At 55.7% G+C, this 24,845-nt stretch overlaps 2 protein-coding genes across 2 annotated transcripts in view; both read right to left on the bottom strand.

Moving 5' to 3' along the window:
- Positions 1-891: 891 nt before the first annotated feature.
- On the bottom strand, positions 892-13,517 carry P2RX1 (purinergic receptor P2X 1). Its single transcript, XM_082493096.1, has 13 exons — positions 13,358-13,517; positions 9,835-9,982; positions 9,230-9,301; positions 8,733-8,802; positions 8,130-8,226; positions 7,341-7,421; positions 5,595-5,736; positions 4,477-4,607; positions 3,741-3,831; positions 3,024-3,089; positions 2,269-2,361; positions 1,689-1,736; positions 892-1,358 (listed from the first exon to the last, which is right to left on the bottom strand). The coding sequence occupies exons 1-12, from the start codon at positions 13,492-13,494 to the stop codon at positions 1,692-1,694; spliced, it is 1,173 nt and encodes a 390-aa protein (XP_082349222.1). The 5' UTR covers positions 13,495-13,517; the 3' UTR covers positions 892-1,358; positions 1,689-1,691.
- A 9,887-nt stretch (positions 13,518-23,404) lies between these two features.
- Positions 23,405-24,845, bottom strand: part of ATP2A3 (ATPase sarcoplasmic/endoplasmic reticulum Ca2+ transporting 3) — a 56,209-nt gene continuing 54,768 nt past the window's right edge. The window contains exon 22 of the mRNA XM_082493002.1: positions 23,405-23,817. Within this exon, the coding sequence (XP_082349128.1) occupies positions 23,742-23,817 (76 nt within the window). The 3' untranslated portion in view covers positions 23,405-23,741. The remainder of the gene's footprint in view (positions 23,818-24,845) is intronic.

The following is a 24,845-nucleotide window of genomic DNA, read 5'->3' as shown; positions in this document are numbered from 1 at the left end:
GGCTTGAAATACTTGTTGAGCTTATGACCAAATACCACCTGCAACTGTTTGTGGCATGTGCCTCTGTGTCCCCACGAGCCCAGCGTGGTGCGTCCGTCCGTCCGTCCTGCGGGCTGCTAGCCCACCCTCCCCACCGCCGTCAGCGGCACCGCAGCCACCGGCAGAGTAATCCCAATAGCTTCTTCACTGCCTTGCCGAGGCAGCCGGGACCCAGGTTTGAAGTGACCAAGGCAAAAATAACCTCCGGAGGGGGGTAATTTTTGGGACTGTGCTGAAAGCCTGTGCTTGATGCATCCCGGAGCACTGACCGGAGCCAGCAGCAGCGGGCAGGGGCTGCTCATCGCGACGCGGGGCTTGGGCGCAGGTCGCCATTTTCCAACTGCGCGTGCCGAGTAGTGCAAACCTCCTGGCAGGAGAGGGGAAGTTTTGTTCCTGGGTGCAAAGAGCCGGTTTGGGAGGGTACCGCCGAGAAGGCCAGTTCTCACCGGGCCATGCCGACGGGCACGGGCAGCAGGAGGCACAGCCGGCGCAGGGCAGCCCTTCTCGAGGGCCAGCAGCGTGCCAGCGCTCAGCGCCAGCCGGCCCGTCTGCAGAGGAAACCCAAGTGACAAACCCTGATAACAAGCCCTGCTCGTGGCCAGAGGCGCGGGGGCCCTGCACGGGAAGGCAGCGCCCGGGGGGAGCCTGCACCGAGCCCATCGCAGGGGCACCATGCTCCAGCCCCATTTACGGCATTGCTTTGCGTGAGCAAACCACCCCCCAGTGCCAAAAAGCACTGCACACCCCGCGCCCCGGGGCAAGCACAAAGGGATGTAGTAGAAAAACTAAAGGTTTATTTTGTTGGTTGTTTTTTTTTTTTTTTTTTTTAATAAAATACATCCTTACAAAATAGCCATTTTTTTTTCCTCCCACGCTGAGGGACCGGGCATGGTTCTTGCCAGCTTCTCCTTCCCTCCTCCTCTCCTCAATTTGGAGCTCTCCAAGGGTGCCGCTGGGGAAGGAGAGGCGGCGATGCTCTCCCCAGGGGCTTCAGGTGCGGGATGCCCCGGCACAGCCCCCACACACCAGGCGGGGGGCGGTGGGAGCCCCGCAGACCCCCGTGCCCTGCAGCAGGGCTGGTGGAGGGCCCTCAGCATCCCTTAGCTTAACCCACCCGCAGCATCGCAGCGTGTCCCACGGGAGGCAGGATGCCGGACCGGCCGGACCCTGCCCTGGCTGCAGGGTGCCACGTTCCCATGAGCCGGACGCTGCTCCTGCTGGCCTTGGGGCTGGTGCAGGCTGGTGATGGGTGATGATGACCGTGTTTTAGGAGAGGAGGAGGAGGAAGAGGGGTGCAGGTTTGTCAGTCAGTGTGGATTCTGCCGAGAGAGAGAGATGCGCGGTGATTGCTGGTGTTTTGCCCCCCCCCCCCCCCCCCCCCGCCCCTCTTCAAGCGATGCTGCCATCGAAGATGTCCCGCATCCTGCACCCCATGCTGCACCACGCAACGCTGATCCTGGGTTAGATGTTACAGCCCACAGCTCAGATCTCCTCCAGACCTCCAGACCTCCTCCCAGCCCCTCCAGATCTCCTCCAGACCTCCTCCCTGGAGCCCTGCTGCCTTCCCGGGGGCCTTGGGACAGCCCCGAGACCCACAGCCCTCACCCCTGCCAGCCATATGCTGGCGGGGCCGGGTAAACACCGCTCACCTCTCACTGCGTGTTGTCCAGCTCCTTTTCCTTCTTATGCGACTTCGACTGGGGGTTAAATGAGAGAAAACAATGACTCTTCTACAGACCTGCCCCTTTCTAACGCCAGGGAAAAATACGGCTGAACAGCAACTTCTAACCCCCAATGTATAGGCATATTTTCAGATGAATTTGAGGACAGCTGTTTTCGTGTCCTAGGAAAGGCCACAAAACATCCCACTGTCATGGAGATGTTCTAAGAAAGCAGAAAAGGGGACATTTTCCAGTTTGTTAAAGCACTGGTCTGCCCCTGCTTCCCTTAAAGGAACACAAGTGTTACCAGATATTGGAATATGTGGAGATAAAGGGAGGGAATAAAGCTATAAACAGCGAGTCACGCGGAAGATCACTGTTATTTAGGAGATTCGTGGGTGCCAGTCTCTGACAGTCCCCAGGGCTCAGCATTCCCAGTAGCTCAGGAAGGCGCCTGGTTGCTCCTCAGTATAAATGTTGTTTGTGTTGAAGCCTCATTACCCGTGCACACATTCACACTCACACACCCGCAAAAGCCTCCCCAGGGGAGGGACATGCTATTACTTACAGGCTCCTGTTCAGCGTATTTGAATTTCTTTTGTTTGTAATAGTCCCGTCCTTGGAGGAAATGCAGCAGGAGCAGGTCGCAGAGGACAGAAGCCTTAAATCAAAGCGCAGTTAGGGTTGGGACTGCCCTCCCAGCTCACCCGTGCCGCCCCGTGCTTCCAGCTTGTTCCAGTTTGCCCCACAAATTAGGGTCACTTCTGCTTCAACCCTCAACATGGCAGCTGCTAAAGAGCACACAGCCCGTTTAGGACAGGAGCGAAGTGTTCTGGGTTCAACACTGGGTGATTTCAGTCAACAGAAATTAATTGTTTCCACTTTAGGTATATGCAGAGCGCAACACCCTTTGGGTCACGCCAAAGCTTTTACGACCATAACCAAATAGGATGCTGGTTTTCTGTTGCGCGTGAAATACTGCCCCTCACTTCCAAAACCCCCTTAATACCATCTCTAACTTAAAACTATCAAGCTACCAAGACGAAGATACCCAAGATACCCTGGCAGGAGGGGCTGCCTTCCCCTCGCTGGGCAGGGCAGCGGCTCCCGCGAGCACAATTCACACCAGCCGATGGGCAGCGGGAATCTTTTCCTGAGCTAGCGAGGGGGGAGAGCACCTCCTTTCCCTCTTTTGCCCATCCCCTATTGCCTGAGCAGGAGCCAATATTTCGCTGCAGCTCAGGGACACTTCCCCGCGGATGTCACAGGCAAGGAGACTAATTTGAGAGTCTCCGTATAGAGGCTGGAAATATCTGAACTTACCACTCCAAAAATACCGATTCCAGAGCCGATTGTGGTCATGGTCGGGATGATGTCAAATTTGCCCGCCTGAATACAGTGCGAGAAAATAGGTGATATGTTACGATCAGCCCAGGGGGAAAAAAAAAAGGGGTGCCATAGCTGTAGGTGGGGCTCAGCTAAAGCGCCTTGCAGCAACCCGAACCACAACCACAGCGCGGACGGGAGCTGGGTAAGAGCTGGTTTTATGCTCATTGGTCAAACAGAAAAATACGGGAGGTTGGCTTTAGGCTGCCACAAACTGAAATTACTTTGCTTCCTGTATTTTTAATTTAAAAAAAGAAAAATAAGAATACTCTGTTAAATGTTGCCAGTAGGGACTCAACAAGGAAAGCTCTCTCTCCCAGTGGGAAGAAAAAGACAAAATAGAAAAATGCGAATGTTCAGCTTTTGGAAAGATCAGTAAAAGGTTTTGACTTTCCACAGTTCCCCCCTCCCCAACCCGTCATGATGTTTCCTGGGACAAAACCACTGACTGAACTGCAGCTGATAGATGTGACCTGTAAAATGGGCTTCCCCTCTGTGTTCCCTTCCCCGGCACTGCCCAGGGGCTGCTGTGAGGGGCTCCGCACCCGAGGAAAACACTCGCACTGGTTCTCCTGTCCCCGCGACACCTTCCTGAGGACACGGCACCGCCATCCCGGGGATCCGGGGGCGAACCCAGCGCCTGGCCACCCTTACCTTGCCGTTCACCAAAATGTCGAACCGGATCCCAAACACCTTGTAGAGCGTCCTCTTGTCCACCCCGTCTTCTTTGTAGTATTTGGCATATCTGTCCGATTGCATGGTGAGCGTTAATGGCCTGCCAGGGGGTCTGACAGCCCCCTGCAACCCAGCGGCATCGAGATCTCGGTGGGCTGCAGAGCAGGATAAAGATCTGGGGATGCGCTGTCACGGACCTGCTCCTTAACCCCCCCCGAAGGAGCTGGGCTGTTGGCACCTCTCCCCTCTGTTGCCTCAGTTTCCCTGCCTGCAAGTTGGAGTTAAAGCTCCTGCTTGTGCTGATACCCGATGACCCCGAGCGCTATGTGACAGCACTGGTGGGAGCTTCACCCAGAGCAGCAGCTGGTGCCTGGATGTCACGCTGTGGCTGAACGCTTTCAAGCGTGGCAACACGCGAGACAACCCTGCGCCATCTCCAGTCTTTCAAGGGGCTTCCCAAGAGCTCAACTGAGCAAGAGAGTCTGCAAGGAGGGGGGAGAAGAACAGGGAAAAGCAACGGGGTAATTTTGAGGCCAAGGGGTGGGTTATCACTTTTCTCATGTTACGCTAAAGAGAGCGCTGCTGTTTGGCACTGCAAAGGTAGCGAGTATGTTGGAGAACAGCCCCTGACCTTCCACCATCCCTTGGGTGCTGTGGGATCCTGAAAGATGTCACCTCTGAATTCCGCCTGGAGAGTTAACAGGCCTCTCCTTACCTGAAGTTGAAGCCCGGTGAAACGTTACTGTCGTCATTGTAAAGGCCGTGGAACTGGTAAATGGGTTTGCAGTACCGGACGGGCCAGTCGAGGTCGCAGTTCCAGTCTATGGTGATGCCCACCACTCCACCCTGCAGCCGAGAGGGGAGTCACGAGGTTGCCCCTCCTTGGACCTGGCCCACACGGAGAAATGCTTTCCCTCCCCATAGGTGGCCTTTCTCGATGCTGTGAGGTGTCCTGGCTCTCCAGGGCACACGGACCCCACCGCTGCCTCAGCCCTCCTGGGCAGCCTGGCTTTGTGCCCTACACACCAACCCATGCAGAGGCGCTTGCTTCTGCCCTAAACGCTGGATACACAACGAATTTCATACCCTTTTGTTCCTGATCATCACCCTGTGCCCAAGGCATGGTCCTGAGAAACCGCGCTCACTGCAGATCCCCTACGGTCCTGGTGGGACCCCTTGCCCGATTTTGCCCACAAGACTCGCCTTTCCTGAGGTTTAACCCTGCCATCAAACCATTAATGTGAGGGAAAAATCAACGGCAATTTAACACGGTCATAGAGGAGAGTGAAATGAACCCATGGAAATCAGAAGGAAACCTCCTCTCAGAGAAGTGGCCACCTTCTAGGACATGGCGCGGTCCCTCCTGAGCTCGCTCCAGGTTGTAACCAGCTGTGCCCCAGGGGCTCATCTTTTTGGCACCTATATGCAACCCTCTGGTTTTATTTAATGCCTGGCGAAGTTCGTTTAAGGCTCCGCAGTGCAGAAATAGCACATCACCCTGACAAGCATTGGGCAAAGCTGCATTTCTGACCTCAGCCGGACGGGATGTGGCCACGCAGCTCTGGTTATTCATGCACAAATTAAAACAAACGGAACCCTGGATTTACTGCCAGCGGGTCAAATCCCGTCAACCTTACAGGGGAGTTTCCAAGAAAGGCTTAAATATTAGGCCATGTCCAAGGAGATTCATAATCTTTAAGAGCTAATTCTGACACTGCCTCACGAGTCCTTGAGAAAACAGATCCCTTGCGTCTCAGCGGCTCGGAGGGATGATTGCTCGGTCGGTGTCCCCCTCCCCACCTCAGCAAGAAACATCATTTGAAATTGAAGTACCTTAACAGCCAGGATGGTAAAATTCTGACCCGATTCCTTCACTATGTATCCCAGGTCAAACACGGGGCATAAGGAATCGGTGACTTTGTGATAGGTGCATTTCTTCAGGTACTGTTTGGTAACGCTCTCAACCAAGTTGCGCCTGTGAATGAAAAGAGAGTGAGAAAGTGTTTGAATAACCCAAGAATTCAGGCGGGAGTGGACCTCTGGAGGTCCTTGGTCCAACCTATTGCTCAAAGCTGGGTAACGTCAAAGCTCAGGGCCTTGTCCTCCTCCCCACGTGCTCATCAGACCCCACGCACGGAGACCGGGTGCTTTCCTCCAGCCCTGTCTGGTTTTTCCCCACCCCATCAGCAACTCGTTTCCCCTGAACCTCCTCCTGCGGAGGAAGCTTATCTCTTGTTTTCTTTCCTGCAAATGTTCTCCACCTCTGCTTTGGGTTTGCTGCTTTGCCTGCTGCCCAAACCCACCACACGTCTGCCCGTCCTCACCTCTTCTAGCAACCCCCTCGCTCACTCCTCAGCTTTGCAAACCCTCCCGTGGCCTCCACCATCCCTCTCCCATTTGCCCATCACCTCATCCATGGGCTCTGCCAGGCAATGCTCCGTGCACCAACAGTTTTCATCTGGGACAGCTCACGGACAGCGTATCCCACAGCTTTTACATTTAGCTGGATTTTGTTATCTCCTCCAGAAAGGGTGAAAAGGATAGGACAACGCCTTGCCTTCCACCCCGCTCTGCTCCTTCGCCTAAAAATAGTCCTTCTGTGAAACCTCCCTGACCCAGATGGTTTTGTAAGACTTGTGCCTTGCTCAACCCCGTCCCATTGTTTATGCTCGGCCGGTCAGCAGCAGCAGCAGCAGCAGCAGCGATCAAAGGCAGGACGCTTCCCCACGACCCCAGCCAGCTCCAGCGCAGCCCCTGCAACAGCGGCCAGTCCGCCCACCCTCACCTCCCAGGACCGGCTCTCCCCACCGTGTCCCCTCTCCCGCCTGTCCTCGCTCAGGTTGCCACCTCTCCTGCTGCTGGGGGGGGATCCCCTCTCCCAGCCACCTCTCGGGGTGCAGCGCCAGCTCGGCTCGAGCCTTTGCCAAGCGTGCGGGCTGCCAGGGCATTCAACCTTGGCTGCAGCGCCGGGACGCGGTCGGCTTAGTGAGAAGAAGCCGCCGTCTTCAGCACAAATAGCTTCTGGTAATTTGTTCCAAATCAGATATATAATCAGTGTCATCACAAATCCTCTTACGTGTGCGCCTTCAGCCGGCGGCACTGTTTCCCAGCGCTGCCTGGAAGGGGCCGACCCTATCACCCGTTGCAGAAACAGGTGGGAACCGTCATGTTAAGAGGGGCTTCGGCTCATTTTTGGGCACCAAGCTGGTCCTGGCTGCTCACACCCCACTGCGCCATGCAGCATTTTACTGTTATCTTCAGGAAGGAAAAGCGAGAAGAAAAATGAAGACTCAGAGAAACTGTATTTTCATATGCATCGTGTGAGGATAACTCAGGGGACATTAATTCCAGAAACCTTCTTTCCTGTAACCACAGATACCAGCGGAGGTGGGACAGATCTGGGAGGGAAACGTCTCTGTTCCTATCAGCTAATGTGGTGGTCAGCAGTTAGAGCAGTCCTGGGCTCGCTGGTGAGGGACGGCACCCTCTGTATCCAGCATCCAGCTACACCCACGGTTTCCCCTGAGGGACAGGGCTGGGGGAAGCGAGCAGAAGCCATCCCCTCAAACCTCCCCTTACCTGGACACCTTGAACCTGGGGAAGGTGATGCTGTTCTTGATGAACAAGGTGAACTTCTCCGCTTCTGACAACAGGGCAGGGCTGAAAAACACAAGTGTTGACATGCGTCCATCACTCGGCTCTCTGCCTGTGGGGAAAGCCCCATTTGGTGGAGATTCATCCAAACTGGGATGAGCAGGACCCAGAAAAACTGGTGATCCTCCCTTTCTAAGTGAAAGATCCCAACAAGGCTCAGAAAAGCCTCAAGGAAGGATGGAAGTGCCTGTTAGGGGACAGAGAGGGAGTTAGGTGCTGGGGTTTCAGTTAAGAAACCCCAAAAGCACAGGGAGGTAGCTGGAAGAGAGCTCAAGGGCCGGCATGATTCCCTGGGCTCCTCGGGGAGCCTATGGCTGTTCCCATGGCCCCCCTGTGAGGGGGGAAGCAAGGAAGAAAAGGACTTTACATCTATCAAGAGGTGCTTCACAGTGGCCCGTGGAGGTGGGAGGTGGAGAACATCTCATGGGCAGAGCACAACTTTACTCTGAAGGCAAACAGGACAGACGGGGCTGCTGGTCCATGCACAGAGCACCCAGCAGAGATGGGGTGAGCTGCCAGCGAGGTGGGGAGCAAACCACACCAGGAGAGGCACAAACCCCCTGGGGACACCGGGCAGCCACGGGGTCTGCACTGACCCAGGCTGTCCTGGCAGCGACCCGCAGAGCCCCGGCTTGCTCTGCCCTACAGCGAGTGCTGCTGGTCCAGCTGGGGTGGGACCTGGATGGAAAAGGGGGCAACAACATCATTCCTTACCTGGGAACGTGGTCATCAACTTCAACGGGGCACCAGCCAAAGATCTCGCAGGTCTTCACAGAGCTGTTGAAAGGCACACACTTGCCCGTCATGAGCCCTGCGGGGAAGAGAGACAGCTGCTCACCCTGGATACTGGGAAATCCCAGCCTCAAACTGGGATGGATGGGATCCGGTTGAAGCTTCAGCCCTGCCATAGACATCCAAGGCACAAAATACTCAGGGCTGTGGTGCCCCTTTATTAAAAGGGGAATTATTTGCGGCCTCTCAGCTCGGGGCAGTGGTTTCTCCTGCACCATTGCCCAGGGGAGCAACTGGGCGTTCTTCTCGCTAAAATGCCGCGCTGTTGGGAGGACAGCAGCTGGGGAGAAATGCTTCAGTCTTGATTTAACCTTTTGTCGGCAGAGTTTTTTGCGGCTCAGCCATCTCAGAAGGGGAAAGCAGAACCAGCCCGGGTGGGACCCTCACCCGGCACGTCAGGGGCTTTTCCCAAACCCCGCTTCGGTGGTCCCAAAGCAGGTCCCCCCGCCACACTCCCCAGCCAACGCGGCTTCGCCGGAGCACGCCGTGCTCAGCGTGTCTCACCACAAACGCCGGGTGCCGTACCTTGTCCTTGGCGGCTGTACTTCCCTTTGCTGCAGTCACTGTCCCGCGCGCAGAGCCCGGCGTCCGGCAGCTGTTTGGAGAAAGCAGGCGGCCCCCGCTCAGCATCACACCCTGCGCTGTCGGTCCCTCTGTCCCTCCCGCCTCACCGGGCAGCGTTTTCCTCACGGATGTAGCCACAGCCTCATCCGTACACTGCTCCCCGACCAAGGATGCCCAGATTAAGCAGGAAAAAGAGGGGGATTTCTTTTTTTAAACTCCGGGCAGATGCTCTGGTTTAAACCTCGAGTCTGCTCTGCTTGATCGTCTCAAAGGGAAGAAAACTGAGCTGGATGCTGGCTGGTTGTCAGCAGAATAAAAGCCTTCACGTGGCACTCGCAGGCCGGGCTCAGGCTTTTTCTAAACCTCTCAGTGTCAGGAAAACTCCTTCCCCAGTGCCACCACCACAACCCCCCGAAATTACAGGAGCTGAGGCCGCTGAAGGAAGCCAGTGCGTTTACCTCCGGGCAGGTTCCTTGTTTCTGTCCAGGGGTGACAATGAAGTTGGTCATCACCACAAACGAGCTGTCCCCCTGTGGAGACACAGCCAACGAGCTCACAGCCGGCACGACGTTGTCTGATGGAGTCTCTGTGAGGACCCTCTCCCTGGGGCAAGGGGTAGGACACCCAAACCACCAGGGCACGTCCAGGCAGATGGCACCTTTCTCCCTAATATTGGGTCCTCCACCCTCCTCCACCACAGCTCGGGAAGCTGCTGGTGGCCTCGGGGAGCTGCAGAGCCACCAGCCCCAGGGACAGTGAAGGACACCCTTTACTGGCCAAGACGCTTGTCTGGAGGCACTGGAGGAGCCTTGACCTCTTTGAGGGCAGCCTCAAATGCGCCCCGTCAACCGTGGTGGGTCCCAAGCACTGAACGCTCCCCGAGGGTGATATGTGAGCAGAGGTTTGCAACCCGAGCAACCTGCTTTCCACGATAGCGACACCATGTCATGGTTAGCCCCATGGAAAGCCTACACCGAGGAGCCCATCTGCACCCCAACACGTAGGGAAAAGCGGCTGTAAGGACAAAAGCAACCCCCCTAACCCACCCACCCTGCCTCCTTACTTGGGGTGGGAAAACATAGTCCACCACGTCCCAGATGTGAGGGCCCATGACACTCTCGTTGGTCAACGTCAGGCCTTTCAGCTTCACCGAGACAGAGCTGACGATGCTGTCCTGAGACTGGTAGCCCTTCTCATAGAGGAAAACCCACCTGGATAGGAAAAGGAGGTGGGGTGAGCATGGCCACCAGCGCTCATCCCCAGGAGTCCTAAGTCCCAGCACATCACTGTGGACTGGGGCTTCTTCTACCAAGTCTCACCTGGGGATTTATTTGCCAAATTTCCTCCAGCTGGATGAGGGATGTGTTGCTGAGCTCCCCCACCCTTTGCCCAAGACATGCAGTAGCTGTGGGACCTGACTTCCACGGCTGGATGATTATTTTGGGGACTGGAACACATGGCAAGGTTGAGGGGGTGTGAAGGCAGGTGGAGCAGGGTGGCCATCGGCCATTTGGGATTAAAGCCTATGGCGGGTTTGCAGCTTGCTGGACTCAGCGACCTGCCTGGACCCTCCTGATCCACTTCAGTGGATCTCTCCAAAAATCAGTGCCTCCAGGGCCAAGACAGGTGTAAGTCTGGACATAGCTTACATCCAGGGCCACCGTTCCACGTCCAGCAAAGGGAACTGCAGAGCCGTGGCCCCGGGTGCAAGAGGGCTGTGGGAGCAGGGCTGGGGACACTGCTGCGCTTCTCCCTGCGTTTCCCAGCCCATCGCGCAGCCATTAGGGCCGGTTCCTGACACTATTTAACCTATGGCATAAACAAGCTGCCGCTGGATTAACTCTGACTCAGGGAGACTGTAAACACGGGCGAGCAACCATTTCGGGTAGCGCTGCCGGCGGCGCGGAGCGTTCCCGGTGCTAAAAAAGGAGCGATCTGGTTTTTGTCCCCCGCCGTTGCGGGCACCGGTCCCGCTGGCCACGACAGAGGCAGCGCGCTCCCCGTGGGACAGCCCGTGACACCAGCCCAGGGTGTCAGCCCATCCGTGGACATGGGGGAAAATGGGGGAACCCCAGGTGCTGGCCAGAGGTTTGCCCCTGCGGGTGCTGGGCCTTACGGGGACCTCCTGGGGACGGTGCTTTTTGGCTTGCAGCCCCATCGGCATCCCGGGGCAGGGAGCGAGGGGACCTCAGGGAGGGCATCTGCCCCAGTACCTGGGGATGGGAGCAGAAACTCAGCCCCGCTGCCACCCCGGCTGGGACCCCCAGCTCCAACCTCCTCCTCCGAGGCAGAGGGCCGTACTGGGTTACACTGGTTACACTGGGCATCTTCCCCGATGCCCTCAGGGCTGCAGGAGGCCGTGAGCTGGGCAGCACCATGGTGGAGCGTTTCCATACAGCTGCCTCCATCGCAGCCTCGGCCGCTACCACCTCCTCCCTCCCTGGCAGACGGCGGGCACGCAGGGCTGGGCACCCCGCTGTGACACAGCCTCCCCAGGACAGGGCAGGATGCGGTCCGGCCTGTGCCGCTGCGCTGCGGTGACGGCAAACAAGGCGTCATTTCCCCATGGGGCTGTAAAGCCACGTCGAGCCCTGCCCAGGTGGTAAAAGTCCCCCGGTGTCACTCCCCAGCGTGGCAGAGCCACCAAGCCCTCTTCCCTCCCCGGCTGCACCCTGCGGCTCAGCCCGCAGCCTCCTCGCGTGCGAGGTTCTTAGGAAAGGCGAGAAAGCCACATCCAGCCAGGGAGCGCCTGGCATGGCCCGGCCAGCAGCGATAACACCTTATCTCGGCAGAAGGAAGAGCTGCTCCCCGAGGGTAACACCGGGTCAACCCCACATCCCTCCTCTGCCACGCATCCCCCCCAGCACTGCCGCGCATCGGCACGCGTCCCCACGAGCATCCCGCGCCTGCTGCCAAGGCGGGGACGACACCAAAGCTGGGGTAATTATACATAAATAAAAATCTGCCTGCCAAACTCACTTCTAGAGAAGAGAAGAATCTCAGGCGCGGTGGCTCAGTGCAGGCAGGGAACCGGCGGCAGCGCCGCAGGCAGCGAGGGGATGCCAACGGCCGGTGGGGTTACAGGCAGCCCCGCTCACCGGCGGCCCCGCGCTAGCAGAGCCCGACCCCACCAAAACAGCAAAAACTTAATTAACAGAGACTTTATATCGACCTCCTGCCCTCTGCCGCTGGCTGTCGCCCCCAAACTGGTTCTCTTTTTGCTCCCCCCCGGCTGCCCGTCCCGTTTTAGCTGGGTTGCTCAAGCCACGTTTCCTTAGGAAGCCCCGCTCGGAGCAACCGTCTCCACCGGTTCCCCATCCGCAGGAGGGGCTGCTCCCGGCCGGGTCTGCCGGAGCCCTGGGGCTTCACGGCCTAGGCCCTTAGGGGAGCCAGCGCTGCTCCCAGTAACACCAGTCTGGGCCAGCGCAAAACCCTTTGCGACAGAGCGGCCTTGAGACCTTGGCTGGGCGGCAGTTTGGGATGAGGATCGCCCTTGTGAGCCAAAGCGCCGGTGAGCGGGGTGGGAGCGATGCCGAGGGTCCCACGATGATCTCTTGGGAAGCTTTTCCCCCTTTCCAGGAGATGTGGGCTAAAAGCTGGGATGGGCACTGCTGCTCCCTGCAGCGACTCACATGCGCTGAGCCCTGGGAGCTGCTGCCTCTCCTTCGGGCTGTACTGGGCATCCTGTTCCCTAAAAATACCCATTTTTTTACAGTTCATGGCCAGATACCACCTCTCCCTGAAAACCTCCTGCCAGGGGGCTCTTCCCGATGGAAGGGTGCTGGGTTCCCTCTCGAGGGCTGAGCCCACGGCAGCCATGGGGACACGGCAAAGATTTTTTTGCACTGTTATCAACCACTGCATCCCTTAGCACGGCGCATCATCCCACGCTGAAGGGACAAGGACCGAATCGCTGTGGCAGGAACCCAGTCCCAGGGCACCCAAGGACACGCATCCTCGCACGGCTCGGACCCCGCCTGCTCCGCTCGCTGCCTTTTTTAAGCAGCTGCTTCTGCACCGCGGCTGCTCTCGGAGCTGCCTCCCACAAGCAAAGCAAACCGGGGATTTGGAGCCAGGCTCCGTCCCGGCCCCAGCCGCTGGGCTGGCTCTGCCTCCCCGGCGGGGCGGCGGACGGGGAGGATTTATGGTTGCGCCTGGAGCCGCTCGGGTCTCACAAATCACCGCGCTGGCCCCAGCTGCCTCTTATTTAATATAAATGAAAATAAAAATAACAACAGATTCTCAGGCCACCGTCCAGCAGCTCGAGCAGGAGTTGGATGCGGCTCAGCGAGGAGCCGGGGCCCCGGCGCGCACGCAGTGGGGCTGGGCAGGGGGGAGCCTCCAGCCCGCACACGCAGCAGCTCCTGGGGAGGACACGGGGACGGGGCAGCCATCTAGAAGACCCCTGGTGGGACACTGGGCAGCACGGGAGTGGCCATGGCCGGCGAACGGGATGCCATCAACAATACCCCCACCTCCCCCCCAAACTGGGGTATAGGGGATATATGAACCCCTTAGCCTCCATTGCTTTTTAACCCACTGGCAAGGTATGAATTCGGGAGAAAGCAGGCAGGAGGGAGCCTTACCCGATGATGTACGCCAGGACGATGAGCTGGATCAGCCGGAAGGTCAGTCCCACCTTCTTGTTCCTCACCAGCACCATCCTGGGGGTGTCATACTCGAAGAGGAAGGAGGACACCTTCTCCATGCACTTCTGCCCCATGGCTGCGCCAGGGCTGTGCCGCAGCCTCCCGCTGCTCGCCGGCCGTGCCGTGGGTCGGGCCGTGCCCGCCGCTGCTCCAGCAACTCCTCTGTTTGCAGAGAGGAGGGGAAAAAAAAATAATAATAATAAAATAATAAAAACGCTATCGGCGTTGCTCTGTGCACATCTGGGCTGTCGGGTTTCCTCCTCTGCGCGGGGACGGGGTTTCCTCTTCCTATAAGCTCTGGGCTGGGAGCAGCCGGTGCCCTACATGGTCCGGGGGTGGGACGGGGTGCGGGAGGGTGCAGGGCCACCCCGCTGACAAGCCCACGTGCCACCGGCACGGAGCCGCCCGCCCACGGGGGACGCACCCTCGCCCAGGCAGGGGCCCTCCCCAGGGACGGGGGGGCTGCAGGCAGCACTTGGGGCGAGCAGGGACCACGAGGCATCCCTGGGAGCAACATCGGGATGGAGGTGGGGGTCCCAGGAGAGGATTTTAGGAACTGGGGCTGAGGTATCATCTTTCCTGCCCCAACAGCCACCTCAGGCTGTGGGTCTCCCATTCGTGTCCCTAACCCACACCCTCCTCTGTCCCCCAGGGGCTGCCCCGGGGAAAAGGGTCGGGAAAGGGTCAGGTGGGGACACAGAAGCCCCCAGCCCAGCAACTCGGAGCCAACCCAGGGGGCAGCCGGGCACCCGGCTTGGCCCCCTCCCGCCGTGAGGCCGCCCAGCTGGGGCTTGGCTGGTTCCCAGCACTTGCACGGGGCTGGGCTGGGCACATTTCGAAGCATTTTCAGCATTTCCAGCATTTCCTGAAAGGCAGTGCTGCGAGCGCGGCCGGGCGGCCGAGCCCGGGTCTCGGCGAGAGATGCTCGGCCGAGTGATGCAGGCGCCGCTTTAAGTGAATATCGCTGAGAAAGGGGCTGGATTTGTACGTGCCAGACTGAAATCTGGGGGCCAACATCGTTGCGGTGGGAAGATTTGGTGGGGCTTTTGGCTCATGGCTGGGGAAAGCGTAGAGGCTGTGGACGGAGGACCCTGTGCCCGGAAGGCATCTCAGTGGGCAACCTCGAGGGCACAACCCCGCGGGGGTGAGCTCTTTACTGGGGAGCACTGGGGCTGAGGAGGGTCGTTTATGGGGGAAACAGAGTAAGTTTCCCCCCAAAAGCCCAGAGCCCAGCAGCTTCAGCACTCCCTGCAAGGACAGGTTCCATCCCATGAGCTCCGGCTTCACCCGCAGCCTCTCATGACCTCGAAGGAGGCGCTGGCTGCCCACGGCCACCAAGGCAGGGACACGGTCCCTCTCTGCAGGGGGAAATGGTTTTGGAAATATGGAAAAGTTTAACCTGCTGGGATAAATTTTTCCTTTCTGGAACATTTCTTCTAACATCATCACCTTTCATCTTCAATTGCCCATCGCTTGGCATCATGTTGACCTATCAACTCAATATTTTGCAGACCTGACAACCGCGAAAAGAGTGGAACGAAGCGATTCTCCGTGCTGGGCAACAGGGAAAATGGGGGAAAAAGCAGACGAACCACTTAACCAAATTTTCTGAGTGTACCATGAACCTTGGGAATCAAAATCAGATGATCCCACGTTACACGTGACACGATGCCATCCCGAAGCCCCAGTCCTCAGCCACACGGAAAGCTGTCAGACGGGGAGCCAAAAGCAAATACGAAATGCTGATGCTAATCATATAAGATTGAAGGCTGATACTGCTATTGAGCGGAGCAGACAAACCTTATAAGCTTAGATATCTGTCAGGAGAGAAGCAAATAACTTACTGTATGAAACGAGGCCTTTTAGGGAAGGCTGCTCACCCTTGCCAAAGCCATGGGGATAATGAAAATAGGACAGCTAAATTTAACAGCAAAATGACTTGTAAAAGAGTCACTTCTAACCTTCTCTCTGGTACTTGGAGTCAATAAAATGGTTATAGCATGGGTTTAGCTAAAATACTTTCCATTGGGAGATAGTATGCATCTCCCATTTTAGTATCTCTTGGAGCCACGTTGCAGCCTGTGCGTGGGGCCGGACCCCGTGGATGCGGCCGGGGTGATGCCGGGAGCAGGGAACCCCAGCACAGCACCCACCCGTGGGGCCTGGGTGCCCTCCTGCCATGTCCGGGCTGCCAGCAGCACCCCGCACGGGCACCCTCTTGGCCACGGCATCTAATTGTTTGAAAAAAAAAAAATAAAATCACAGCCTAAACCCTCGTGGGCTTGCACGCCACCGTCGCTCACCCCTCTCCCCCGCCCATACCATCCCTCGGTTTGCTGCTGGTTAGATTACTTTATAACAGGGAATTTAGTAGGTTTGGGACGGCATCGCTAAGCTACCTGGCCCCGCGACAGCGCCGCGGGCGTGCGAGCGGCGCCAGCTGGCCGGCGTGCCCTGCCGCCTGCCGGGGCTGCATCCCGCACACCTCTGTTTGCAGCGATGCTTCTCCCGCTGATAACCGGCGGGAGCTGCTAACACGCCTCCCCGCCTCTGCCAGCTGGTTATCGCGGGGAAGGGCTCTGCTCGGGCTGGTAAATTGTTTAATTACCTGGCCGGACAGGGCGGTCGCCTGCCAGGCGATGCTGAGTTCATGGGGCTGAGCGTGATGCTTTCTGCTGCGGCTCAGGCGCCGGGCTGTCCTGGTGCGAGGGCAGGGTTTGCTTTCTGTTTGCGATAATCTGCTGTGAGAATAGATTACTGTAACACCTAAGTGAAAAATAATAATAATAAAAAAAAAAAAAAAAAAAAAGAAAAAGGAGCATTAGTGGAAAGAGGGTTTTATAAGCGTAGTGCGTAAGGTTGCAGCCCGGAGGGGTGCCCAGGACCCGCCGCACAGACGCCTGCGCAGCAGCTATGCCCCCGGGGATGTTTTTATCGTGGGTTCCTGCAGACTCAAACTTGTACAATGCTGTCGATACGCTCACAGTCATTTCCTCCAAACAACTTTTTGCATCTCAACCGCTTTCAAGCGGAGCAGGCGGGAGGCCCCCGGGGCGCGCTCTGCCCGGGGTGACGAGGTGGTATTTTTAAGGGAGACATTTGGAAATGTGAGTGCATCCTTGCTTTGAGCTGGGACATGAGGCCGGAGGAGCTGCTGGGGCATAAAGAGATGGGGTGTCTGAAAGCCTCTGTACGGGGCTCGAGCCCACCCACACCCAGGAAAGCAAAGTGGTGGTAAGCATAAAAGCTACTAGGGTCTTTCTAGGCTCTCAGACATTGCTTTTCTGAAAACTTCTTGGGGGAAAAAAAGAAAAAAAAAAAAAAAAGATGAAGCTCATTACACAATCCAGACTTACGCTTGGCAGCTTCCAGCATGGAGCTCTGAATTTCAGCACAAAAATGTGCAGCACGCTGCAAATCTGGGGATGGGGAGGAATAACACAGTGGCAAGTAGGTTTAAAATATGACAGCGGGTGAAAAGGGGACCTGCGGTGGCCACGGTTGCCAGGAAGAGCCCCTGCAAGTTGGTGGCTCTTCCCAGAAATTTTGGCCACCACGGACCCCCTTGCCCCCCACCAGCCAGAGGAGATGCTCACACCGCCCCGCTGGCCATAGGAAGGGTGGGGGGGGTGGAAAAAAATTGGCAGATGAGAGCAAGCAAGGTCCTACGAAACAGCATGTTCAGTTTTCTTTCCAATTTTAACTTGTCCTTGACCTCTCTTCGCTCCTTCCCAGCAGGGCTGGCTCCGCTCCGTGCCCGTCCCGCGCTGCGACGCCCCGGCGCAGACAGATGTTTTTGGTGGTACTCACCCCACAGAAGAGGCGTTTCCATCCCCGGTTGCTGCGGCAACACGTCTCCCTGGAAATACCTTGGCGGTGGTTTAGCCAACGCCAAAGCAAACACAGGAGCCCGAGATGCTGCAGGTATTGAAGGGCGTTGGTGGCCCTACGCCACATCGCAGCCGCTGGGAGCGTGGCATGCAAACCCCGTGGGGCAGCTGAACTCTTGCCATGGGGGGTATGGGGACCCTTGGGGGTGTTTTCACGGGTAACACCTGTTTTCTGAATCATGGTTCTGAAAGACGTGCGGTGACGGTCCCCAGTGGTGCAGGGCCCGATGCAACATCAGGTGGGGAATTTGGGCGTTTTTTGCCTTAAGCACTACATGTTGAGACAGCGCTGCATGCTCAGGGGCGGCGGGTATGGGGGACCATCTTGAGGGTCACCTCCAGCCACGGTGGTGGTGACCCTCCTTCTGGAGACCATTTGGAAAAAGGAGGCCAAGCAATGGACTCTTCCAAAAAAAGGAAGTTTGCCTGGGTGTCCCACATCCCTCTTTGTAACCCCCTTTGCGTTACAAAGGTTTTGGGTTACCCCTGTGCAGCACCTTTCTGCTGCTCGTAGCATTGGGAAGGTGCAGGTGGAGCCACGTCCCAGCAAAAACGCACCATGGGCGGATCTTACCATAAACCCAGATTTTCTCCGTAACACGACCCGCAGCTGCATCAGGATTTTCTGCTCAAAACGTGACCATGGGCAGAGCTCCGGGCGATGCGGAGATGGAAACACACGGCCCCGAGGCCCTGTGCCACCCCCAGAGGAAGCCAAGTTATTTAATTATTATTTATTTCATAATTATTTCTTGTGGAGGTCATTGCAGGGCTTATTTAATCCTCCTCTCTCAGCTAGGGGAGATAAGGTGAGGACTATTCTGGATGCAGTCAAAATTAGCACTGTTATTTGTATTCTTGTGCCCCGAGAGCAAATTAGTTGGTAGTTTAAAAAATTCCCAACAGTCATATCATGCCACTCCTTTCATTTCGCCTTTGTCGTCCCATGCCAGAGACAAGCTCAGCTCCATTTCTAGTTTGGCTGCTCTGAAAACCCACAAGAAATCCTGATCTGGTGAGCACAACTCCTTTTACGGCTGAAGAATGCCCTCAGGCACTCCGGTACAGCTCCGTGGGTTCCCAAATCTCCCCCAAATCGGCCACAAACAGGGTAAGAAAAGCAAAAAAAAAAAAAAAAAATTATAAAACAAACAAAAAACAACAAAAACCCCCGAATTGTCCAGTAAAATTGCTTTTATTTCTGTAATTTCATAAGTATAAAACAAATCAGCCCAATATTGTGTGAACAGAGTGGATCGTATGGCTGTGACCACGAGGAGCTTTCCCACCTCTTCACGGCACACCTGGCTATTTACAGTCGGACAAAGGACACGCTTTAAGAAGCGGTAATTTACTGGAAAAATATCTCTCATATAATAAAATAGGAAACCTTGTTTCTTTCAATTCTACCCCTCAAATAACACCCTCCCACCCCCCGCAAGATACAGTGATTTACCGTTCGCTACGAAGCACAAACTCAGAGATTTCTAGATTTGGCTGTTCAGGCATCTCATACCAAAAAATCAGCGTACTCCCAGACTGAAGCCACGGAGGGCACCGTCCGGCAGCTCAGCGCTCACCCTCCTCTTGGTCCCAAGTGTCCGGATCGACCCAGCTCGGACACCCGCCGGCAGTACCCATGTCCCCGTCCCTCCAGTTGCGCATATATTTAAGCTCATTTAATGCCCCACTCATACCAACAGCCGAATGGCACCAAGAGGACAGGTCCAGGGGGCACAGTTTACCCTGTGTGTCCCCTCCCTCACCGCAGCCCTGCAAACCCTAACCCAAACTGCGCCGGTGCAAGCTCTGCATGGGGTGAAGCCCTTCTCCATCATCCCAAAAAACCCTGACCCCCCAGGCTGTCTCCCTGCTGGGGACAAGCCCTGCCAGAAATGGCCACTGCAGAAGTGGGGGGGGGGGGGGAAAAGCCCAGGTGGGATTGACCAGGAATGACCGAATCTCTGGCATCGTTTATACACGGCGATGGCCACGCCAGGTATGGACCAAAAATCACAATAAGTCTTAGGAGTTGGTACTGGGGACTCCTGTGCGTTTGAGTTCGAGGAGTGATATGATGCCAAGGTCACTGAACCTCATGAACATCTCCCACCAACCGGGAGAACATTAGCCCGAGCCCCTGCACGGCAATTATTTGATGAGTTTTGGTGGAGCAGGACCCTGACTGGGAAGCAGCACCGTCAACCTGACGAACAAAAGAGGGACCAAAAATTGCTGCTGAGTTTTCCTATTGCTCCTCTGGCTACTTCTGCCACCCACACCAGATGGTACGGCAGAGACTCCGGTTCAACCCCAGATTTGATGCCCTTACAGGAATGAAGTCCCTCAGCCCCTCCGGTAAAGCCTGTCCCACCTACCCCTGACTTCACCAGCGCCTGGTGGTACCATTCAGCCTTGGCTGAGCAGAGCATCAGAAACACACGTATGACATCTTCACAGTGCCAAAGTCTCAAACACACAAAGCAAAAAACCTCATCCAGACCCTGAGCCGTACGGTGGCCACGTGACAGAAGTAAAACATAGGATGCAGTACTTTGCTCTGAAGAGTGTCTCTCTTCTTCCTTTCCCAACGTGCCTCCCGACGGGATCACACGCCGCAGGGGGAAGAGCTCGTTCAGCAACGGGCCACAACGACACCACGTCCCGAAACAGCACTTTTCCACAGCTGCTGCCCAAAGCTGACCCCCGCCAGTGCTCGCCCTGGGGCCACGGGACCCCTCGGCCCCCGCCTTGACCGTAACCCAGCGCGGTGCCTGGCCCCTGAGAAAGGAGTGTAAAGTGCTCATGGTCAACCCCGCGCGGCCACCCCGGCGCGTCCTCCGCCGCGCATCTCGCATCACTGCCCCCCTGCGCGCAGGCGACCTGTCGCAGCGGCCCACTGGCGCTAAAGGTCTTGCTGGAAAAAAAAGACCTATGTTTTATTTAAAAAACTCTGAATATGCTAGGCAGCACCATCAAAATAAAACGAAAAAGGAAATAATTCCTAAACTGGGTTGTCAAAAAAGCAAGGATCCCAGAGGCTTTGCCCCAAAGCTGCATTTTTTTAACAAGCTCTCGGGCAAAACAGCCACCCGGTGTCCCTCTGCCTTGTATTGCACACAGTCGGATGCCTCGGTAAGACACAAGACCCGATCCCAAAGCAATGGTCTTGGCTCTGGGATCTCCAAGTCTGCAGAAGAACATGCTCCAGCCTGTAAAAGCGCCCGGCACGTGGCATACGCGCAATAAATAACTACTCCGTGATTTATCCTGACCCTTCACCGAAGCATAAAGGGAAAAAAAAAATATTACATCTACGGGTATTTTTCTACATCATGAACATTTTTGAACTTTAAGCCTCTGTAATCAAAAAGCACGGAGTGAAACCTGCATTCCAAGTAATTAAAGGATGGGGGGAAAGAGAGACCCGTGGTCAACCCTTCAGAAGGGGAAATGGGGATGCGCCAAAACGGTCCCTCCCAGCCAGGGAGATGCCCGCTCCCGGGAGCCTTAGCGCCGGCTGCCTGCGCTATTTCCCAGGTAGATCTGAAGGTTTACAATATAAAGACAAAGGCAATTTGCTGCGGCTGGGAGGAACAAGCCTTTGGCTGGGACACAGCTCCAGTTTCTTGCCCGTGATGGCTTGGGTTTTGGTAGCCCACACACGCTACCCAGCGACTGGACAAACAGGCGGACGTTGCCCGGGCTCGCAGCAGCGCGGCATCTCCATCAACGACAAAATAACAGCAGCGCGGCATCCCTATCAACAGTAAGATAACGAACTCAGCACCTCTTCAAATAGCCGTTCTGTTAGTGGGTTCAGAAGGACGCCTGGTACAACCACCGCCAGCTCTCTGCCGTCAGGTGAGACGAAGCAAAAAATTTCCAGCAGGAATTTAATAGCGATTTAAAATTTCATTATTTCATCTCGCCTCTGAAACAGAGCTCTTATTTATTTTTTTTTCCTTTTAGGTCTCCTTACATCAGAGACTCCCATCCATTATTCAGTACTCATTAGTGGGACCTTTACACAAGAAGCTCCTCCACACACATACATATTTGGGTAAAATTAACAATCTTACACCAGAACTTAAACCCAGGGAAACCAGTGTAACTGAGGTGGGGCTATACAGAGCGGGTAGACCAAGCAGGTCCCCGCAGGCACAATGGACTGAGGCCACCACGTCCCAGGGAGATGCCACTGGGCAGCTGAAAGCCCCGCTGGACCCTACAAAGGGGGTCGGGATGCTCAGAATCCAGTCCAGCCTCTCCAAACTGGCTTTCAGCCTCTGGGATGCACAGAAGCAATTTCATCTAAAGTCACTGAGCTGGTACTGGATTAAATTCCCGCTGGTTCTTTCCCTGCGCAGAGAGCTGGAGACGATCTGTACTAAACCAAGGTGAAATCCACCCGTTCGGGGAAGGGCAAATCACGCCCCTATGGCGTGAGTCTTACTGAAGCCTTAGTTTGAAGGCTTAAGCAGTACCTGGGTCATGCCCTGGTCCTCTGCGCCAGGGTGAGTCTCATCCACGGTGAAAATCTTTACAGAGGAATTGGTTGCCCCACGGGATCACCAATTAAATCAATCAGACATAGCACGTTTGAAAAATAAAACTTCTTCAAGACAAAGTATAATAATATTAAAAAAAAAAAATCAGCAACAATCTTCTAACCACAGAGTATCTATAAAGATCTTTTTAAAGAGCTCCATATTAAAATTTCTTGAATACATTATATATTAAATACAGTAACAACATTTCATGCAAGGTTTTCTGTACAATTATATCAGCTCAGTAGTATAACAATTCTGTACATTCCCATTGGTCTGGGGGCTCTGCTCATCTTCAATGCTGGTGATGGAGAAAAGAAAGGAAGGATGATATTTGGCACCTACTGTACAGAGGAAGAGTAGCTCTTGCCCAGGTGAAAGAGAAACAGAAAAGCGCTGGAAGCTTTTAAGAGGCAAAAAAGTAAAAGAAAAAAAATAACCAGCAGCAAAGGACCAAAACGCTATCCAAACCCCTGGCTCTAGTGCTGTTGCCGGAATTTAAGAGAAAGGGAAGACATAGGGTCTGGCTAACTAAATATCATCAGTACGGATCATAGGGGTAGGTGAGGAAAACAGGAGGGAGGATTTGGAGAGCTGGAGAAGAAACCACCCGCTATCAGCTCCTCAGCTGACGCAGCTCAATGGAGAAAGATCGATTTACTGGATCCCAAAATCCACTCCTGATTCACAAACTCTCGCTGCAGCCTGTGTCACTGCTGCTGCAGAACAATCCCAAGAGGATAAAATAAAGTTGGTGCCTTATAAAAAGGGATGCCGTGACAAACACCGCTCACGGAGGACTACGTTATGTACAAGCTTACATTCATTCCCGTCTCGAAGGCGGATCACCGGTGTCAAGGATGCCCTGTGCAAGACAGCGACGTCCTCCAAGGCAGAGGACACGAACTCACGGACATGCTCCTACGGACTTAAGCTCTACTCCTGCTGGGGAAATAGTTAAAAATCAACTGAGGAGAAGAAGCGTGACCAGGAGTGAGCGGTAGACATGAGGAATGCGAAGTCGGCCATCCCCATGCTTTGCTTTAAACGGTTGCCCCTACGAGGAAGAGGGCTACAGCTGCAATAGTGCAGGTGGGATCTAAAAAGACGCCGGACGGAGGAGAACAGACAAGACTACATCATGCTTTGGTGCTGGACGAGCCCGAGAAGGTGCGGGGCCTTCCACAACGTGGGGTTTAAACAGGACAGCGCGATAAATAGGGAGAACTTCACCTTCCACCACACGCACCCGACCTCGACGTATAAACACAGTCCGCGAGATCCACCCCACCAGTGGCCGCACCGAGAAGCTATTTCAGCCGCTGCAGCCCGCAGGCACCGCAGCCACCGGAGCGGAGCGCAGCAGCCGCAGCGACGCGCCCACCGACACCATGGACATCATCGAGGGTCGGCAGCCCCAACCCATGGCCCCCTTGCCGCCCTCCCCGGCCCCTGCCCACCCAAGACCTTCCCGGCCCCACCAGCTGCCCTCGCGCATCCCGCCCGGCTGGGGAACGCAGCCTCCCGCCCGCGCTCAGTGTATTGCCTAAAAGCCCCGACTCCCCCCTCCCCCCCTTGGTCTGCCGTGAAGGACGCCTTGCCCGAGCTCACCCGGTCAGGGTGAAAATTGGAAAGAGGGTCTCAAATTTTGCAGGACTAAATCCCCAAGGAACCGCGTTAACGACGAGGCAGGTCCACACAGCTCCGTCCCCAAACCCTACGCCAGCTGGCCAGTAATTGCACTCTTATGTACAGGAAAAAGAAAGCTACGAAACAAAACAAAATCAGTATTTTTCTTTTCGACGATTCACCCGCATTTGTCTGATAGTCGGACACATGCATGTCCTGCTGGCTTCTAGCGATGGTCACGCATGCAAGACTTCAGTCCGAGTTACAAGTCAGAGATCCTTTAGTTAGGAGCGTTTCCTTTGTGTCATTCATTTCTTGTCCTCTTCGCCTGAAAGGAAGGGAAGGGGAAAAAAAAAAAAAAAAAAAAAAAAAGAGATAAGAAAAAGTTCGAGGGTTCAAAAGCAAATCAGCTCCCTGGTTTTGTTATCAAGAGGGGTTGCTCCTGGGTGGATCCCAGAAGGGATCTGGGATCCCATCCGTACACAGCGGCAGCCGCGGCAGCTCAGGCTGCACCGGGAGGAGGATGCCGGTCCTGGGCAAGGAAGGGCTCGGCACGCTCAGCCTGCCGGAGGGAGGAGAAGGGATGAGTGGGAGCCATGCAGGCGGGAACAGCGGGAAGGCAAGCAGGCAGGGATCTCTCGTTATCGCTCCTAACGAGAGCATCAGGCAGCACCCGGGGAAAGGCAGCGGCGCAGAGAGGACAAAGCGCTCTGCATCCCACCGCCCATCCCAAAGCCCCGACCCCGCCGCAGCCAGATGGATGGATACTGCTCTATGGGCAGACACCACCTACACTATATATACATTTGTATCCATATCTACCTTCAGGACACCTAGCAAGGACCAACGTACCCCCTGCAGTCGCTGTCCCAGCCCCAGGGCTGCCCTTCTCCCTTTCCCCCACCCTACTGATGGATGGAGTCGGACGCGGAAGGGAACAGGCAACACATGGCCTGAAGGAAAGCTACAGGGTTGAGCCTTGAAATCGCTGCCCGAGCTTGACTCGCACCAACCAGATCCCCAATTTTCAAGGAGTCTCCAGCAGCATCCCCCGGCCCCCCGAGGCAGCAGCTACTCTCAGCCCGGGGCTGGAAGAGACTCTGCTGGCAGCTTGGTCTGCCCACAACAGACTGGTTTGGGTTTTTTTTTTCTTAAAAATAACCACCCACAAGGCAGCACTTTCTGAGAAGAGTCAGAAAAATCACTTATCATGAATCTTTTCACCGTATTTCTCTATGTTTCATCGCTGCGCACATCGCCAAACACATCTCGCAGAGGACCGCTGTTACTGTGCTCTTGATGAATAGGGGTCCTGCCTGGGGTTACCAGCGAGGCTCCGTGCCCGCTGCCAACCCT

Source organism: Vanellus vanellus (genome assembly GCF_965231255.1).
Source record: "Vanellus vanellus genome assembly, chromosome: 19".
Classification (NCBI taxonomy): domain Eukaryota; kingdom Metazoa; phylum Chordata; class Aves; order Charadriiformes; family Charadriidae; genus Vanellus; species Vanellus vanellus.
Note: the sequence above shows the minus strand (reverse complement) of the source record. Positions and strands in the feature narration are given on the sequence as shown.

Excerpts from the sequence above, each read along its gene's own strand:
- P2RX1 (XM_082493096.1), bottom strand. The coding sequence starts at position 13,494 with ATGGGGCAGAAGTGCATGGAGAAGGTGTCCTCCTTCCTCTTCGAGTAT. Across the intron at positions 4,608-5,594 it reads TTACCATCCTGGCTGTTAAG|GGTGGAGTGGTGGGCATCAC; the intron begins GTACTTCAATTT and ends TCTCGGCTGCAG. Across the intron at positions 3,090-3,740 it reads ACATTTTGGTGAACGGCAAG|GCGGGCAAATTTGACATCAT; the intron begins GTAAGGGTGGCC and ends CACTGTATTCAG.